At 35.6% G+C, this 20,678-nt stretch overlaps 1 protein-coding gene across 1 annotated transcript in view; it reads left to right on the top strand.

Annotated features, from left to right (window-relative positions):
* LOC127180359 (RNA polymerase II elongation factor ELL2) overlaps positions 1-20,678 on the top strand; it is a 51,093-nt gene that overhangs the window by 7,126 nt on the left and 23,289 nt on the right. The window contains exon 3 of the mRNA XM_051134344.1: positions 18,026-18,150. Coding sequence (XP_050990301.1) covers positions 18,026-18,150 — 125 coding nt within the window. The remainder of the gene's footprint in view (positions 1-18,025; positions 18,151-20,678) is intronic.

Below are 20,678 nucleotides of genomic sequence, written 5' to 3'. Positions count from 1 at the left end.
AAATTAGTTATCCAGAGGCTACAAATATAGATGTCTGTCTCAATAAACAGAAGTGGTTCTCAGAGAGTAAAATATAAAGGAGTAACGGCAGTGTCCTGCAGTTTGACAAGCTATATCTGACTTTTTTTTTTTGTAATGCTTGTATTATACATACGTTTTTATGATCTTATATTAATCGAGAGACTAAAACATGGCCATAAGTGAGAGAGCATATTAAATTAAGCGAGCATATTATTATGCACAACCGTGCACTGCAAGTTGCGTTGCGCAATTTTCATAATTCTTTTATGGGTCAGTGACAAATTAGTATGTCTGAGAATGATGGATGTCTGTGATGAAAAAGAGAAAGCTTTGGAAAATCTAGTTTAAAACACATTTGCCAAGTCCTTAAATGTGATTTTTTTTTTTTTTTTTTTGCATTCATGTTGGTATGATATATTTTTGAAAAACTTTTGTGCCATTTGCAAAATTAAACTTCTACATGGTTCTTTTCTGTTTAATATGCATCGGTTTATCTATAGATAACAATGCATGGATAAAATTCTGTTGTAGTTAATCTAAAAATGTCAAGCACTATCACCATCAAATAAAAAGTAATTTTTCTTACATATTGAGTAGACCATATTCAGGGTAGATGAAGTTTGATGAAGAACAAAAAAAGAGCATAAAAAAGAGGCTAATTATTCGGTCTTCTTATTTGACATTTAAAAGTCTGAACTAACCATGTCAAAACAATATTAAAGTATATTTGTAAAACTTAGATTTAGATTTGGTGGACTTTTAATGAGACTTTTTTTTTTTCCCGAAATACAGTTGAAGTCAAAAGTTTACATACACCTTGCAGAATCTGCAAAATGTTCATTATTTTACCAAAATAACAGGGATCATACAAAATGCAGTACTGACCTGAAAAAGGTATTTCACATAAAAGACGTTTACCTATAGTCCAGGAGAGAAAATAATAGTTGAATTTATAAAAATGACTCCTTTCAAAAGTTTACATACCCTTGATTCTTAATACTTTGTTGTTAACTGAATGATCTTTTTTTTGTTTGTTTGTTTAGTGATAGTTCATGTATTCCTTCCTTGTTTGTCCTGAACAGTTAAACTGTCCGCTGTTCTTCAGAAAAATCCTTCAGGTCCCACAAACTCTTTGGTTTTTTTCAGCTATCACTAAACACACACACACACATAAAACACAGCTGTGAATCATTCAGATAACTATACAGTATTTAGAATCAAGCGTATGTAAACACTTGAACAGGGTAATTTTTATAAATTCAGCTATTATATTTATGTGAAATATCTTGTTCAGGTCAGTGCTAAATAAAAAATAACATGCATTTTATATGGTCCCTCTTGTTTTGGTAAAATAATTAACATTTTGCAGATTTTGCAGATTTTGCAAGGTGTGTGTAAACTGTGTAAATGTATATATAATGACAGTTACTACCTAGGCATTTTCACACAAAAAAAAACTATATCAAAATTAAGATAAATTCAGAAAATAAAACAAAAAACACCTGTTTATGACTTTGAGCATACGGTCCAACAGCAGCATGTATTTATGCCTTCCTTAAAGGTTTTCTGAGTATGTGTGTGTGTGTTCTGTGGCATTACTTTGTGTTGGGAGGTGGGGGGTAAAACGTTTTCTCTCTGAGATGTTCTCATGCTAAGTGTGTGTGAAGGTTTAGCTTCCCCCACCCGTCTGTCCCTCTCGTCATTGCTGTGATTGTCTCAACCTGATCCTCTCATTTCTCTCACTGGGGTTCAGCAGTTCTCTATCTCGCACCTCCGTTGAGTGTGTGTACATGAGAGTGTGGTGATGTCTCAGAGAAATTAGTCTAAATACATGTCTGTATGTATTCAGAGTGTCCTCAATGGCATAGATTACTCACTGGATCCGAGGTCGAGGAAGTGCACACCTAGACTAAAATTTGTCTTGGGACCTGTGAAATGTGGTCATTTGTGGTTGAGTGTCTCTGTTAGTTTCTGTGCTTGTCCAAGCCAGGGCCTCTGTGTGTGTGTGTGTGTGTGTGTGTGTGCGAGCTTGGCTTTTTTTCCTTCTTGAAAGCTAATTAGAATGACAATAAGAGGAATGAGCGTAGAACGCCGAGAGTCTCTGGCAGCAGAGGCGGTGTGGGGGGAGCTGTCCCACGTGTGAATGAAAGGGCACACGCCGATTCTTTCATCCAGATGTGACGTGCTCGCCAACGTGCACAGAGACCCGAGTGCCTGTCTTGTCTGGGGCCCAGTGTTTTGACTGGCAGAGCTGTTTGCTGTTTTCTGCACGCTCTTGCCAGGCCGTCTTTGACAAGGTCCTTGCAAGAGCAGGGAGGATATGCTTTTTAATGTCTTTTTTTAAAATAATAGTGTGAGCTTAGCCAGGGCTCAAAATTTGCTTAGAGCCAAATGTAAAAAGTTGCTTTGGCAAGTACATAAAAGGAGTTGGTCACCAGTTACTTACTGTACGTAATGCAATGTATAAGAATTGCAATTTGTGTTTATGTTGTCAAAGTGGGTTTTTGGTAACACTTCACAATAAGGTGTCATTTGTTAACATTAGTTACTAACTAATGTGAACGAACAATGAACAAAACATTTATTGCTCATGCAAATGAAGACCCTTCTTCCTCGGCTGGGATCATTTAGAGCTCTTTGAAGCTGCATTTAAACTGCATTTTGGAAGTTCAAACTCACAGGCTCCATACAAGTCCAATATATGGAGATAATTCCTGAAATGTTTTCCTTAAAAAAAACATTTCTTTACGACTGAAGAAAGAAAAACATGAACATCTTGAATGACAAGGGGGTGAGTAAATTAATAAATTAGTAATGAACCTTGTAAAAACTTGTCGTTCCAAATCCTTAAGACTTTCATTCATCTTCGAAACACAAATGAAGATATTTTCAACCTGAGAGATTTCTGTGTCTCCATTGAAAGTCCATTCCAACAAAACTTTGACTTTTCAGAAAGTTTAAACACCTCTTAAAATTAATCCAGATGAATCGAACAGTGTAATCCACGCCTTCTGAAAAAACAAAATCACTTCATGAGATGACACAAACGCTTTATATTTCTCAACATTAGAAAAACACTGAGGGATGTTCTCATGTCACGCAAACTTGTTTTTAATCTTCTGCAAGAACCAGTGAGGTTTGTTCTCACGCATCAAACATGTCACTTTTCTTAGGTTTCATTAAAAATGTCTTCATTTGTGCCTTAAAGATGGATCACTTTATGCTGTACAAACCAAAATATGAGGAACAAGCATGGTTTTCATGCTTTTGTGACAGGTTCAGGATTAGAGTAGAAGTTCACTTCTAGACTTCCTTATAATTTACTCGCTCCCATGTCATCTGAGATGTTTATGTCTTTCTTTCTTCAGTCGCAAAGAAATGAAGGTTTTTGAGGAAAACGTTCCAGGATTTTACTCCATATAGTTGACTTTGCAGTTTCAGTGCAGCTTCAAAGGGCTCTACACAATCCCAGCCGAGGAATAAAGGTCTTATCTAGCCAAACGATTGGTCATTTTCTTTAAAAAATTAAAATTGATATACTTTTTAACCGCAAATGCTCATCTTGCACTAGCTCTGTGATGTATGTCTTCACACATTACGTAATCACGTTGGAAAGGTCACACGTAGTTAGTCCTACTTCCGTGTACTTCGGTTCAACGTGGTTGGGTAGGGTGATTAACTCCATCTAATTTTGTCCACCAACCTTAAAATCATCCTACATCGTTGTTTTACCATTTTTGTAAAGGGCATTTAGTCGGTACTTCTGCCTACTTCACATGTGTCCTTTCCAACATCATTACATAATGTGCAAGGTCGGGCTAGTGCAAGACGAGCATTTGTGGTTAAAAAGTATATACTTTTTTAGTTTTAAGAAAATGACAAATCATTTTGTGAGGCAAGATTCTTATTTTTGGGCTGGGATTGTGTAGAGTTTGTCTTCAAACTGTTGGCCTCCATGGAGAAAATTCCTGTAATGTTTTCCTCAAAACCCTTAATTTCTTTGCGAATGAAGAAATTCACATCTTGGATGACATTGGGGTGAGTAAATTTAGAAATATTGAAACAAAACAGCAAAATAACTCGTCATAGGGACAAAAATAGTTTCATAATGCACAAACAGTTTCATGATCCCTGATTTCAGCGGTCTTCCCATTAAGTTCTAGATGTTTTTTTTTTGTCGTGCATACCAAGATCCTCAAGTAAAGCATTTTTGGTTTCAAAAGTGTCTTCCTGTGAAGATAAATGTGATTGATGTGGAAAGCGTGTGGTGTGTGTATATGAAACCCTTCCAAAAATGTTGTACTGTACATCTCGCAGCTTTAAATGGCTGAGTGGAGCCAAGAATCGCAAGGGAAGATCACAGACACTTCAGGCCTTTCATGCGCAAACACACACAGGGCACGCTCACAGTTCTGACGTGCCTGGACCGACTTCTGAAAGCTCTGTGTATATCGGCCACACCTCTCAAACTTTGTCTGTGTAGCATCTTTCTTTGAATCCCTGACACTTAAAACCACTCATATTATTGTCTCCTTTAATTTAAATGTTCTTTTTTCTTTAAGCTCCTTTGCGTCGTGTTGTGGTTGACGTGGATGGGTTGTGGCAGTTTTCAGTCACATGAGTAGATCCATTGATTCCGTGGCTGCAGCGGGGGGCTTTGGCTCGACCCAGCAGGATAGGATAGTTTTTCGTCAGATGGGTTGTTTAAATCTTATTTGAAGAGCATTCACGGCCACGTCTAGCCGTCACGTGGATGTATTTAGAAACGGAAACCTCTTTCAGGTTTGTTTTTGTTCGTGTAGCTGGTCTGTCACGGCCATCCAGCAGGCTAGAGTGTGACTGCTTGGGGAAGTGAGCAACAGTCTTGTAAATAAACATTGGCTTGAGAACAAGTTGTTTTGACCTGTTTCTATCCTGAAGCTTTGAATGAAGACCTTTGTATGACAAGCTTAAAAAAGAACAACCTGTGCATACCATTTCCACCTCAGAGTATATACATATATTACAATTGTGACTACTCACTTTAATTGCAACCTATTTTTTTCTGTCACACAATTACATCTTGGCTCAAAATTGCAACTTGGAATTGTGCCTTAAATCTTACAGTTGTGACTCCAAGGCTTACTTTTTTGTCTCATAATTGTGAAACAACTTTTTTTCACAGTTGTGACATTCAGTTCTTGCAATTTTTGTTAGATAAATATTATAGGTAATTTTATACAGTAAAGTTTTATTTGTTAATATTACTTAAACACATACTTAATACTTCTAAGGCATTTATTATTCTTAGTTCATTTTACAATCAACATTTACTGATATATTATTCAAAAGTTTTATCTTTGTAAGTTTTAGTTTAAATTGTATCTCTTGTTGTATTTGTATTGTAGTTGTATTTTTTTTTTATGTACACTACCAGTCAAAAGTTTTTGAATAGTAAATTTTTTTGTTTTTTAAAGAAGTCTTTTCTGCTCACCAAGACTGCATTTATTTGATCCAAAGCACAGCAAAAACAGTACTATTTTAAATTATTTTTACTATTTAAAATGACTGTTTTCTATTTGAGTAATTTAAAATGTAATTTATTCCTCTGATTTCAAAGCTGAATTTTTTGCATCATTACTTCAGTCACATGATCCTTCAGAAACCATTCTAATATTCTGATTTGCTGCTCAAAAACATTATTATTATGTTGAAAACAGCTGAGTAGAATTTTTCAGGTTTCTTTGATGAATAGAAAGTTCAGAATAACAGTATTTATCTGAAATAGAAATCTAATTTAATAGAAATTGAATGCATCCATGCTAAATAAAAGTGTTAATTTCTATTTCATTTTAGATAAATACTGATCTTTTCGGTTTTAAATATTGATGATAGTAGTAGTAGTAGTAATAATAATAATAATAATAATAATAGTAATAATAATAATAATAATAATAATAATAATAATATAAATGTTTCTTAAGCAGCAAATCAGAATATTAGAATGATTTCTGAAGGAAATGAAGACTGGAGTAATGATGCTGAAAATTTAGCTTTGATCACAGGAATAAATTACATTTTAAAATGTATTAAAATAGAAAGAAGTTATTTTAAATAGTAAAAATATTTCATAATATAACTGCTTTTGCTGTATTTTGGATCAAATAAATGCAGGCTTGGTGAGCAGAAGAAACTTCTTTAAAAAAAAACATAAAAAAAATCTTACTGTTCAAAAACTTTTGACTGGTAGTGTATATGAGCTAGTGAACAATAAACTGTATTTGAATTACTTCCCAATTTATTTTAATTTATGTTAACGTTTTATTAATGTTAACAAGGATTAATAAATGTATCAAATGTTTTGCTCGTTGTTAATGTCGGTTAATGCATGAACCAATGTTTTAATTATTGTGTTACCATAATATTTTAAACGTTATCTCACATGCTTTTTTTACACTGAGGCAAAAAAAGTCTTCAAGAACCACTATTGTTAACATCATTTGAAGAAATGACTTGAGAGTGTGTGTCTGTGCTTTAATTTTAAGTCTGTCCAGGCCTGATGCTATCCTTAATTGCTAAACGTTCCATGAAAGTTTATCTGATTTCCCCGCATTTTCACATCAATCTTCTAGCAAGTGTATAAAAATACAAACACTACACATGCTGAGCGAGAAGCCTGCCTTGAGCCTTTCAAAGCTGGCGACATGTATGAATTTTTGAAATGTGCGGCATGAACCAATCAAAACGTAGAAAACTGTTCCACTATTGTAATCTCAGAGGCCAGTGAGGCTGTGGACGCCCCCATAGACCTGCCTCTACTTAATTTGCGCAGACTCGTCACTATAGTAACTGATAGGCGAGTGGAGGATGGCTTCTGGCTGCTGTGTGAATGGGGTGCATATGAAAGCAGCATGCGGGGTGCTCTCCTCCCCCATTACCGACACACACATATATACACACACACACAGGGATGGTTATGGAGTCAGGTCGCCCAGTGCTTACTGAGCTTGACAGATTAGCCCTCAGGTGCTAGAGAGGAGAGAGAGAGAGACAGATTTTGCTTGGCATCCGAGGCAGTTCCTCAGGGGATGAAGCAGCCACCACAACCCCCTCCACCACCCCTCCTTCAGCTCCGCAACTTCTCATCGCCAACCCCCTTTATCCTTAAACCAACCCCCATGCATCAACAGACATTCACATCTACCCCCTTTGATTCTTCTCCATTTAAATGTAACGGACTTCAGCATGGTACCACCACAGAGTGATTTAATGTGAAAGGCAGGCAAGCTTGTGCGTTGTATTTACAAAAGTGACTCATGGCACACTCATCGATCATATCATAAATGGTGTGATTGAGAGCTCCGGAGTTTTTGAGAATTATGACAGCGTTTCCCATAAAGCAGTATGAGTTATCCGTCTCTCAAAATGCCACTTGTTAGCACTATTATTATTTAATCTCTCACACTACAAGACTCGTCAACCTTTCATGTGTTAAATCTGGGACTAGTCTGCCGCAAAAAGCTTGGTTTGCTAACTCGTAATATCACATTTGTACACTTGTGACGCACTGAAGTTTATTGGTTTGGAATCTGGCTGACCAAATGTCAGGTGTACTGTCCTGACTAGTGAGACAGCGGCGTGGAGGAACAGCCAATGAAACTGTAAGAGTGAAAGAGGAGGGTGAGAAATCCAAAAGTTACTCAAGTACTATCTGATTCATAGTACACTCATGTTTGGGCTCTGTAAGATTTTATTCAGCAAGGGCACATTAAATTATTCAAAAGTGACTGTAAAGAATTTTCGGAATGATTTCTGAAGGATCATGTGAGTGGAGTAATGGCTCCTAAAAATCCAGCTGTGTCATCAGAGGAATACATTTCTTATTTAAGAACAAAAACGGCATCTTAGTGTGAACAGAAGGCCAAAATGGAGAGAGAAAAAAATGCAAATTGTATTAGCGTGGACAAGGCCTAAGACTATGGCTTTGCGACTTTTCCAAATTTGATCGATTAATTTGAATTTAATGTTTTGCCATGATTTTATTTTTTAGAAATTGAGGAGTCATGATTTTAAATAGAAATATTACCAGGTGTTAAAATTAGACAATCTGACTGTACGCCAATAATAACAGTAAAAAGAAAAGAATGATGCAACCACATGTCGGCGCACGTCGAGTGCAACAGTCAACCGTGTCAATGTTTACATAGAATAAACAATAGAAAAGCGGCACAAAAGAATAAAAAACCTGTAAAGAACTACTACTGTATGTCTGATATTTCATGTTTGCATCATGGTGACAGGCTGAAAGTGGCTGTTCATTTGTTTTTTTTACACAACATTTATAGTTAATGGTCTACTGGTGTTATGCCTTCAGTCATTTTGAATTTGACTTTTTTAAAGCATTTTCCTCCTGTTATTTCTAAACATATAATATGTATAAGACAAGTTTGTACAAGATGTAGTTGTAATTCATGCATCTTTTCTGCAAAAGTATTTAACAAGTGATTTGTTTAACATTTACATCATGTTCTTCATATGTGGTGCACTTGGAATATAATTTTCTTTACCTAGAGGGTTGAATCATGTTGTAGTTACATTTTCAAGTTGACTAGTTAAAATTCGTAAAAAAAATAAATAAATAAAACGAGAATTGGTCAAACATTCTGTAAAAATCGAGATTTTTTTTTTATTTTTCCATATCACCCAGCCCTACCTAAGACTGAACATTGAAACTGTAATATATTTTGGCTTCTACTCTTCTGTTTAAGTGTTTTGTGAAAATCTTTGAGAGTGAATCAGTTTGTTTCACAATTCACTAGGTTTCAATTTGAATCAAAAGATATTTTTTGCATTCAGAGTTGATTCGATGATTCAGTTCAGTTATTGTTGGATTTGTTAAAGGGGACATCGAATGCCCATTTTTCCACAAGTTGGTATGATTCGTTAGGGTCTTGATGAAATATCTACAACATACTGTGGTTAAAATTCCTCAATGGTCATGTAAAACTAAAAAACAGTCAAAAACAGCTCTGTTCACAGTGACCTGTTTCGGTGCATATCTCTTTAAATGATAATGAGCTACTGCTCACTCCACCCCTCTTGTTATCATCAAAAACAAAACTAATTCTATCAACTAACATTGGTTATTGGTTATTGTTGTACAACAGCTTGAGTGCGGAAAAAATGGCAGAGAGCATACAACTGGCTGAGGGCGTAAATATGCTAATACATGGCAGCCCGTCAGCAATTGTGGGCGGGGCCTAAGCAATGTGACGTCATACTGCTTAAAAAATGGCTTTATAATTTAAACTGTTTAGGTTTTTTGGGGGTTAAAAAAAAAGAAGTGATAGGGTTTTTATCATTGTAGAATGGTGTCCACACACTGCTAAGACACATTTATATGTAAATCCCATGTAAGAGTGAATTTTGCTTCTGATGTCCCCTTTAAATACTTCCTGTAATGTGTCTTGCATTAGAAAAAGAAGACAAACTGCTTCAGACTGTACCAACAGTAACTTGTGTGCACTTTAGTCTCACAGTGTGCGGTTAGATGTTGTGTCTGTGGATTTGAGAGGAACATATGCCCAGTTCATAATTCACAGTTCCCGTAATTCCTCCATCTTGCCCTTTATATAGCGGATTACCATTAGTGCTGTAATCTCAAGCTCTGTCTCTCTCTACTCTCCACTCACTCTTTCTCCCCCACCCCTCTTTTTGTTTTTTTCGGATGAGTGGCTCTGTCCGTTTCGGATCAGGGGGTCATGTAGTCCCGTTTGTCGTTCCTGGGCAGGGATGCCCCAAACCCCGCCCTTCCCCCCATCCCCTTCCAACAGGCCACACGTTCCTGCTGCTTATGAATAATATAGGCCAAACTCCGTGCCATCGCATGTGGCGGGAACAAAAGACGAGCGCCTCGCAGGAGCCGTAGACGAGCGCGCTGCGTGAAGAGAACAATGGTGACGATCGCAATGAAGACCGACTTTAGAGTAGACGGAACCAGCGGAACTAATTTAACCAGGCCAAAGAAAACTAAACTCTGGAGTGGAAGGTGCTCATTACGTAACTGGTCAAAGTCAAAGAGTCATAGCTAGAGCTATAATTGCCGTAGCAGAGATAAAAGCTGCACGATTTTGGACCGCTAGAAACTTTCAGTCTGTTCTGACACGTAGAGATGGTTAAACAATAAGTCAACTGGCAGCGGTTATTGTTTACTAGGTGATTGTCAGTTTCAGGTCCTGACTTGAAAAAATGATGCCAAGTGTGAGGACGAGATGTTCTGTTTCGTCTCCTACATACACTGACCCAACACGGCTTAAGAAAAGGAAAAGAAAACACCACCTGAAACAACACGCCAGCTTCTCTTCTTTCCAAACAGATGTGTGCTTCGTAGGAACAAAACACAAGTGTTTAAAGTCATAAAATCAGAATGTTTCGAACACTTTAAATCTGGGGTGCAGTGCATCTCGCCACCTCATAAAAACATTATAATGTTCATAGAAAGAAGCAGAGTTGTTTTTTCCATGGTTGCTACAAAGCACAGCCTTTGTCTCATCCCCATTGGCCATGGCCCCCGCTAAGTCGTTCTGTTCCAGCCCAGTTCACACCTTACAGCAGACTGAAAGTATTTGACATCTCCAAACACATATGGCACCGTGCGGCAGATGTGGCAGAAGATGGACTGCAGAGGATGGTCTTTCTCCCTCGTGGCTTACTTAGGAATCCCGTCAATCCGATGCCATTTGGATGTTATGACGTGGATGAAACCCACCTGTCTGTGTGTTCATGTTGTTGACAATGGAAAATATTTAACCTTCAGTACTGTTGCTTGGCAAAGTTCCTTCACTAGGCTAAAAACACGGAGTCTCATTTACTAATAATTGCAATTCTGTTTCTGTTTTAAGTAAATGCTGTTCTGTTAATCAACCAAATGTTTCTTGAGCAGTTTCTTCACACATTTGCACAAAAGATTATATGTTCAAATACATGTGCATGGTTAGTGAATGAGATCCGCTGTGAGAAAACAAGGTGAATGACACCAAGGGCTTGAATCGCAATTGTCATAAATGCACACAGCTCAGGCAGGGAGATAACGTTTCAGTAGTAACCCTCGAAGCAGTCTGTATTTGCATTTTAACCTTACTGATGTACTACCTATAGTACTGATCTAAAGGCTGATAAAATCTCACCTGCCAAGTTGGGCGTTGGCTTTCACTGGAGGAATAAACACAGAAAGGAGCAAAAGGCAAATATATAAACAGTCAACTTCGCAGCATAGATAATGAACCTAGCTTGAAGGCCTTGGATTTGTCTGACTCTTTTGAATCTTGGATTGAGATGTGAGAAGTTCACATTTTCCCATATATGAAAGTCCAGCTTTTGATTTATTCTTTTTTTTTTTCTAGAGTATCTTTTTCTTTATAGGGGTGGGCGGGGCCCATTATGGCGTAGTGTTGTAATGTTTTGCATGGCGATATTGTACCAAGACACTGATACCAATTAAAATTTTGCTACCTGAGCTGATGACGAAAACGTACCTGTGGGAACTTTTTCACAAGACACGAAATGCATACCAATAAGTACATATCGCTGCAGTTTCCAACAGAAATAAACACTAGAGGTGCCTGTAATTGTTTTTGTACACAGTTATGATTACAGCTCCACGTTAACTTGCTCGGTAGCTCAGCCGGCACGAAATTGGACTTAGGATGCGGAATCCTTGGGTATGAATCCCAACGTCATATAAAACGTACCGTATATATGTTCATCTGTTCCAGGTGGGAAAAAAACTAACACTGTTTTAGCTCCACTCAGTGGACATTTCTGTTGGAAAGCGCAGTGATATGTATGTAGTTAGGCCTATATGTACGTTATTGGTACGTATTTTGCGCTTTTCGTCATGAGACCAGGTTGGAATTTCGGCATGAGATTGTAGGTAATGCCCAGAATTTTACATGTAATGCAGGAAAACCAGATCAATTTTGAAATTTTTGTCAAACTGTCATTTTTGTCAAACTACCTGATCTCTCTTTTTCTATCCTTTCTTGTCTTTCTCTCTCGCTGTGTAAAAAAAGCTTGCTCTGGCATATTTGATTTTGAGGCACCTTTTACAGAAGGCTAAATGTGTGTTTTAATTCAACACGTCTATACACGTTGTTACACCACTTTAAGCCAGTTGCGCACTTGTAAACATCAAAACTTCAACTTAATTTTATTTTAAAATCTGAGTTAGAATTCTGTCAAACTGTCTTATTTAAGATATTTTTGATTAAATCCAAGAGCTTTCTGACCCTGCATAGGTGGCAATGCAGCTACCATGTTCAAGGCCCAGAAAGGTAGTAAAAACATCAATTAATAGCCCATGTGACATCATTGGTCAACCTCAGTTTTATGAAGCTGTGAGAATAATTACTGACCTCAAAGAAAACAAAAATAATGACTTTATTTAACAATTTCTTCTCTCTTCCGTGTCAGTCTTCGACGCATGTTCACAAGAGTACCACGCCATATGCGTGTCAGTTGCGTTGCTGTCTATGCAGGGTCAGAAAGTGCTCAGATTTCATCAAAAATATCTTAATTTGTGTTCTGAAGATGAACAAAGGTCTCATGGGTTTGGAACGACATGAGGGTGAGTAATTAATGACAATTTTCATTTTTGGATAAACCATCCCAAATGTTAAATGTTGCAATATATGTTGTAGCAATACTTAGTATACAGTGAAATGCTTAAAATTGCTATGATAATTGGTGATTCCCAACCCTATTGCTTTATAGCCAGTGTTGCCAAGTCTGCGAGAACTGGGCTACTTTAACACTGTTGACACAGGTTTTTTATGTCAATAATGTGTTATTTAGTCCCTGGAATGCGAATTTTACGAGGGGAACCCTGCATATAAATGTGAATTTTACCCCCCTGAACATGATTTCTACTGGGGGACCCCCTCTCTGAAACACAATTGGTTTTTGGCTAGTTTTGAGTAGCAATTAGGCAGGTTTTGTTGTGAAAACCTGGCAACCCTGTCTGTAGCCCTTAAATCTCTCTTACTCAGATGTAAGTGGCCTAGTGTGATCCTGCCGCCATGAAAAACCACGTTCTCCCTGGAGACCGAAGCTGGGAACCAAAGGGGTAAATGACATATGGTTATGAAGATCGAGGAGGAAACCGGGAATGGAAAAAGAGGGCAGCCCCCAGAATGGACTGACCTGCATGACATTGATTAGAATCAGAATATGAAGTGTGCATGGTGGTTGGGCCAGGGGTCGACAAGTGAATGTACCACGTGGAGGGTGATGGGGGTTCGAAGCGCTTGTCTCCTGGAGGGAAAAGGATGGGGGATGTGATGCTTTGGGAAAAGGGGACTTTAAGGGGGGTAAAGACTGTAAATCCACAGCTCTGGTGATGCCTCAGAGGTGACTGGCTTTTGTTCATCGGTGTGGCTATTTGAAACGCAAATGATTATTCATTCCTTTGCAACATTGCCGTGACCTACTTCTGGGACCTCCTTGAAATGACTTGTTGAGTTTGGGCGAAGGAAACTTCCACTTTGGGCAGTGGCTGTAGTCCCAGGACTAGCTGTTGGCTGGCCATGATGCTTTTTTTGGTTAGTTGCAGGAAAAGATGCATTAGTCTGATCATGTCGTACTGCCTCGGTTTTGAAGCCGAGGACATATCTGGGTCATTACCAGCGTTTCCCCAATTCAACCCCCATGAGTGTCCATCGTTGAGGCGGGCTACTGTTTGCTAGTATGTTGTGACTGCCCGTGAGTGCTTGTTTTGTCGCACGGAAAACTAACAGATAATGATGGGGGCAGGGTTCGTTCTGTGGGGGTTGTGAAGCTGAATGTGTGTTTGTGAGACTGGGAGCTTTTTATTGGCTCCATGTGGCTGACCGTGCTTATGGTTGTACTGCGTGACCGGGCATTTTTGACAGCCAAAACCCTTTTCTGCGGTGCCTGTACATGCTGTTTTTAGATCTGTAGGATGGTAAATTGCTTGCTAGGGTATTTATGCACTTCATTAAACGCAGCTGAAATGAGTGTGCTTCTAAATATGAAGAGGTCAGTGTTTGTGCTTTTTAAAACGTTTATGAAATATGCAGTTTTAAGAAAGTTGAAATAATGAACCGTTATGGTTATTAATAGAGTTCATTCTATAGAGCAGGGGTTGTTCAACTTTTTGTTGCCAAGGGCCACCAAATATGATGATTTCTTGTTGAGTGACCACCTGCCTAAAATATATAGGTAGCTGTGTATTTTCATGTATTAGGACCCACATTGTAACTAATATAATTAGGTTCTACATAGTCATTGTAAAAAAATACTTATTTTATTTTATTTTTTATGTTGTATGAGTTTTTCATTTCGTTTTGGTCTGGTTTGGTTTGTTTCGGGTGTGTTTTGTTGTGTTGTGGCTTGTTTTTGTAGTTTTTTTTTTTTTTTTTAGATTTTATTTTTTTATTTTATTTTATGTTATTTTATTACGTTGTTTTTTTTATTATTTTTATTTATTAATTTTTAATTTAATATTATTTTTTGTATTGTTTGAGGTTTTTATGTTATGTTATTTTATTATAATTTAATTTATTTTATTATTTATTTTATGTTACTTTATTTTTTAAATTGTTTGAGTTTACGCTTCGTTTTTGTCTGGTCTGGTTTGTTTTGGATGTATTGTGATGTGTTGTGTCTTGTTTTGGTCATATTTTTATTCTATTTTATTTTATATTATTTTATTATTTTATTTTATTTTTTATATTGTTTGACTTTTTTTGTTTAGTTTTTTTGTTGTTATTTTGTCATTATTTTATTTTACATATTTATTTATTTTTTATTTTATTTTGTGTGTTTTTTATATTGTTTAGTTTTTCGTTTGGGTTTATTGTGTTGTGTCTTGTTTTGGTCATATTTTTTAATTTATTTTATTTTTGTTTTTTTACGTTGTTAATTTATTTTATTTCATTATTTTTTTTTATTTTTTTTTAGTTTGTTTAAGGTTTTTTTTTGTTATTTTGTCATTTATTTTATTATATTTTATTATTTGTTTTATTACTTTTTTTTAATTGTTTGAGTTTTTTGTTTTGGTTTGGTTTGGGTTCGTTGTGTTGTGTCTTGTTTGGTCGTAATTTTATTTCATTTTTGTTTTTTACATTTATGTTAATTTATTTTATTTCTTTTTTTATGTTATGTTATTTTATTCTATTTTATTTTTATTTGTTACATTTATGTTAATTTATTTTAGTATTTTTTATGTTATTTTATTTTATTTTATTTTTATACTGTTTGAGTCTTTTGTTTGGTTTTATTTGCTTTTTTTGTTTTTCTATATTATTTAGATTTGTTTGTGTATTTTGGTTTATTGTAGATGTAATGTGCCATGTTGTTGTTTTGTGTTTTGGTTGTATTTATTTTATTTTATTTGTTTTGTTTTTCTCTTATGTTATTTTATTTTACTTGTTTTATTATTTTATTTTATTTTATTTTATTTATTTTTTTATATTGTTTAAGTTTCTTGTTGTGTTTTGATTTGGTTTTGGGTTTGGTTTGGGTGTATTCTGTCATGTTTTGTTGTTTCATTTTTATCGTGTTTTGCTTTGGTTTTGGTTTGTTTCAACTTGTCCCACTTTGAAAAACCCTGCTGTAGAGAAAGATTTAGATTCAAACAGTTGTTTAGCAAAGTTCCTGGTGGGAAAATTGTTCATTCTCTGTGGACAAAGATTGCACTATGCTTTTCGAGAGCTTTCATGCCTTAGGACATAGATGCATTCTTTAAACCAGTCCTTAACCAAACTTGCTCACACAGCATAACCCTACATATTTGCAAATACCCCACGGCTCTATTTGACAGTGGGAATTAAAGGTGCAGTGTTATTCCCAGTCATTTTACTAATGGAAAACCACACACCTGAAACCCATTTTAAATTATTTGTTAAGTGACTTTTTGTATCCATCCATAGTCGTTGCCATTTGCCGCCTGCTTTTGGACACGTTCGAGCACAAATGACAGACCGCTGTCTCCCAAACAAAAGTATTTAAATTATGCAGACCCATCCATTTTTCTCAAATCTGGGGCAGTGCCTCAACTAAAACATCCATCATTTTCAGCTAGAGGCTGTTTGAAAGGAAAGCTGTTTTTTAATGACACCGCAATACCTGTTGCTTAATGAGTTTGTATTTTGGATTGCCTTTTCATATTAGTGAAAGTAGGTTTCTAGGCCTCTCCAGAAGAATATAGCTTGTCTTTTAATATCAGAAATAGCCTGCATAAGTTATATTTTATAGGAGCCACCGCATGAGGAGAGTCGAGAGCGCCTCAAGGTTGATTGTACGCACAGCTTTAGCTCAGACTCGCAGCGCTCCATATGTTTGGCAGTCTAGAAGCACTGCTTCTGCTTTGTGCATGCAGAGCTGTCCAGCAATCTTATTGATTCCTTTTCTCAGGACTTTGAACAGGTAGTGAGGTCACGCTATCGATATTACTTGTTCATGGCTGTATTTTTTCTGATTGCCCTCAAATGACTGCGAGCATTACGTAACTGACTCAGTCGTGACCCTTGCGTTGCCTCAGAACACAAATTCAAAGCTGCAGTCGATCTGGCACGAATCAGTCAGAACCCATCAAAGCAGTTTCACTCATGTAGCTGAAACGTTGACAGATAAAAAAGAAACTACTGTTTTTTCATTGCAACTAATAATGCCACATAGATAAATAGACAATTACATTGCATTACATTGTTTCATTGTACATTTGCTTTTGCATTTATTTTTTTTTTTAAAGCCATTCTGCATATTAAATCAAAAGCTTGCACATACTCTGAAAAAGGGAAAGGTTTCTTTGGCTCACTTGCTTATTCATGCCTCCAAAAAGCTCCCACTGGAATCACAAATATTACAAAACAAGAACACATGAACAACTGTCTCACATTAAGTTGTCAGTTTGTCAGTCAAATTTAAGCAATTTAATTGTGCGCGTATATTATTTTAATAGAATAAGCAGCTTTCGGAGTTCGTATTTATATTTGCTCTGCCAACATTTTTCACTAGCCAAAAAATGAAACCTTTTATTTTTAGCTACGTGTTTTGCGATGTGTCAGAAATAATAAATTTCTGTTTTACCAGTACTGTTCACCGTTGGAAAAAAAAATCACTTATTATTTTTCTTTTTAAACATTTCAAATAAACAGATGGAAATTCTAGTTATGTAACACCATAAATGTTGGCACATGGTGCAAAATATTTTTATATTTTATATTTGTTTTATTTTTACCTCATCTATCCTCATCAACTTTTACTTGATGACACCATTGTGCATCATAGTAATCTGAAAGTTTATTTTTGCAAAGCAAAACATTACTATAGATGTCTGAAAGTCTTGTACATTTAGCCTCAGTGTGTTGTGCAATCGTACTCTTCCTGTAAACACACATTAAGCTCATATAATTGTCAAATATGAATCTTTTCTCAGGAAAGCACAAAACATTTTAGTCCAGCAAGTGCCTTTTATTGGAAAGTAATAACTTAATTGCTTTATGAGGTGTTGACATGTTACTTTAACGTTTTGCATACAAGCAGTGTTTTGGAAAAACATGTTTCTGAGTCGTGGGAGGTGTTCCTTTGACTGGTTTATTAAATGAAAGATGTTTTTCCGAAAGCTTTGTTGAAGTAAGTGCCGCGAGCTGGAGCTTTTCTCGATAAACAAAAGCCTGTGAGTTAGGCAAGCGAGGAGTTACTCGATTTCTTTTTTTCCTATTATTATTATTATTTGATTGTGCTGTATAATCGAAGTTAATTCTTCATCTCATTCATCTGTTTTGTATGTTACACAACTGTTTTTCCATTGCTTAAAATAGCCGTTTAATAGATCTGAAGCATGGGGGTATAAACAAACATCCGCTTCTGATAATTGCACTGTTTGCTTGTGTGTGCATTTATAAAGGCCATTTATGTGTTTATAGTTATAAGTGTATATTTAGAATTAAATTAGACAGCGTTGACACGGGTCTGAAATGTTTTTTTTTTTGTTATCTTACAGTATATCAAGATTCCTGCTTCCTCGGATTCTCCTGATGCTTTTCGAGTCTTCTCCTTCTACCTGTCCAGTGACAGTAAAGACAAACCTCAGGCCAGCTTCGACTGTATTCACCAGTATGTTTCTGGGTAAGACACTGATGGAAAAAAAAGTCAAATAAGAATAAGATAAAAATTTTATCATTATTATTACAAAAATTCACTGAAGCCCTTTCTGCCTCTGAATTTAAAAAAAAGAAAAGGTAATTGCGACTTTTTGTCTCACAATTCACAATTGTTTACATCTTTTTTTTCTCAGATTTGTAAGATATAAACTCAAAATTCTGACTTTTTTCTTAATTCTCTGCTATAAATAAAGTTTAAATTCTGAGAAATAAAGTTCAAATTGCGAGATATAAACTCAGAATTCTGACTTTTTTCTTAGATTTGTGCATTTATATGTCGCAGTTGTGACTTTTTCTCAGAATTGTGATATCAACTTGGAATTCAGACTTTCCTAAAATTCTCAGAAAAAATAGCAAGAAATAAAGTTGCAATTCTGAGAAATAAAGTGAAAATTGTGAGATATAAACTCAGAATTCTGACTTTTTTCTTAGATTTGTAAATTTATGTCACAATTGGGACTTTTTTTTTTATAATTGTGAGAAACTCAGAATTCTGATTTTTTTTTTCTTAAAATTCTCAGAAAAGAATTGCTAGAAATAAAGTTGCAATTTTGAGAAATAGTTTATATGCAAGTTTATACGTCGCAGAATTGTGATATCAATTTGGAATTCAGACTTTTTTCCTTAAAATACTCAGAAAAAATTGCTAGAAATAAAGTTACAATTCTGAGAAATAGTTAAAATTGTGAGATATAAACTCAGAATTCTGGCTTTTTTCTTGGATTTGCAAGTTTATATGTCACAATTGTGGCTTTTTTTCTCAGAATTGTGATATCAACTTAGAATTCAGACTTATAAAAGTTTTAAATAAAGTTAAAAGTGCGAGATATAAACTCAGAATTCTGACTTTTTCCTTAGATTTGTGCGTTTATATGTCACAATTGTGACTAAAGCTAAAACTCTTCTATATATAAAATTTATATCTATGTATAGATATAAACCTTTCTTACATTTGCAAGTTTAAATCTTGCAATTGTGTCTTTATAACATGCAACTGAGAATTAAATCAGAATTGTGAGATAAAAAGTCACAATTCTAAGAACAAATAATCCTTTTTTCCCCTCAGAATTTGACTTTATAAGTCACAATTTTAACTTTATATCTCACAATTCTAAGAAAAAAGTCAGAATTGTGAGGAAAAAAGTCAGAATTTCAAGTTTATATCAGAATTCTGAGAAAAAAGTCTGATTTGCGACGAAAAAAAATCAGAATTGTGAGTTTATAGTTCTCAATTCTAACTTCTAACTTTAACTCGCAGTTGCAAACTTGTATCACGCAATTCTGAAAATGAAAGTCAGAATTACGAGATGTAAACTTTTTGTACATAAAATTGTGAGGACAAAAACAAGAATTGTGAAATAAAAAGTGGTAACATGCAAGCACCATAAATAATATATGCAAATAGAATAGTATTTTTGAGCAAATAATGCAATTCAAGAAATTATTAAATAATTACATTTATTTTTTTATAATGTTATGCTGTTAAAACATAAAACTGTCTTTTAATATTGTTTAATTGTTGGTTATTACTGAAATTGCTTAGTAATTAATGAAGTGTTATGTGTCTTGAATGTTCAAGCTTGTTGTTTGTTATAGGCTCAACATTTACTTTGACCTTTGAACCCGAGTTCCATTTGTATTTGCCGAGTTCCATTGTATTTGTACAGTATTTGCCGTCACGGTCGGTTGTGAAGTTGCTGCCTCTTGATCGGGGTGGCACTGATCTGTTCGCTTTCCAGCTCAAAGGAGACTTGTAGTCTCACAATACTCCACTTGTCTCGCTGAAGAATAGCATTAGATAGGTTTGTGGGAAAGAGGATGCAAAGCAATTCCACAAAAACCAGTTAAGGCCATTAGTCATAAATTAGTCACTGACTTTCCGGCTGCTTTGTGGACAAAGGAGCAGCTGTAACACTTAGCAATGGGGAGTGAGGTATTAAACATGTCAGTCTTCACAAAGCAGGTTGATTCTCAGAGCTTTCAAGGAAATTTCCATTGTGATAGCCACAGATTTTGATTTAGCGTTTTATTCATAATGTTTTCTCTTAAGCAGTCTCAATTCTTAAAGGAGAAGTGCACTTCCAGAACAACAATTTACAGATAATGTACTCACCCCTTGTCATCCAAGATGTTTTTCTTCAACTTATTTTTGCTGTAAGAGCGGGAATGGCAATTTGTACATTTTATGGGTGTGGCTTCCGGTCTCATCCACGTCCAGCTATTTTTAGCTGTATGAAACAGCTTGTTTTGCTGCTTAATATTTCAAATTGGTGTGTCTTACCATATTATTTTAAATTATTATCTTAATTATGAACACACTGGTTTGTCTGCATTGAAAAAGGTGGATAACCATGTCTCCATGGCACATAAATTCATAAACGTCCTTAAAAATCATGCCATTTGGTGACACATCACTTAATTGTTTGTAATTTCCAAACGATTCTAACTGATGCTTCCAAAACTGTAAATTCATCCCCTTGAATTTCAAAAAAC

The sequence above is a fragment of the Labeo rohita genome, chromosome 18 (assembly GCF_022985175.1).
Source record: "Labeo rohita strain BAU-BD-2019 chromosome 18, IGBB_LRoh.1.0, whole genome shotgun sequence".
NCBI classification, from domain to species: domain Eukaryota; kingdom Metazoa; phylum Chordata; class Actinopteri; order Cypriniformes; family Cyprinidae; genus Labeo; species Labeo rohita.
The sequence above is the reverse complement of the archived record's forward strand: the minus strand, read 5'-3'. Positions and strand labels throughout refer to the sequence as shown.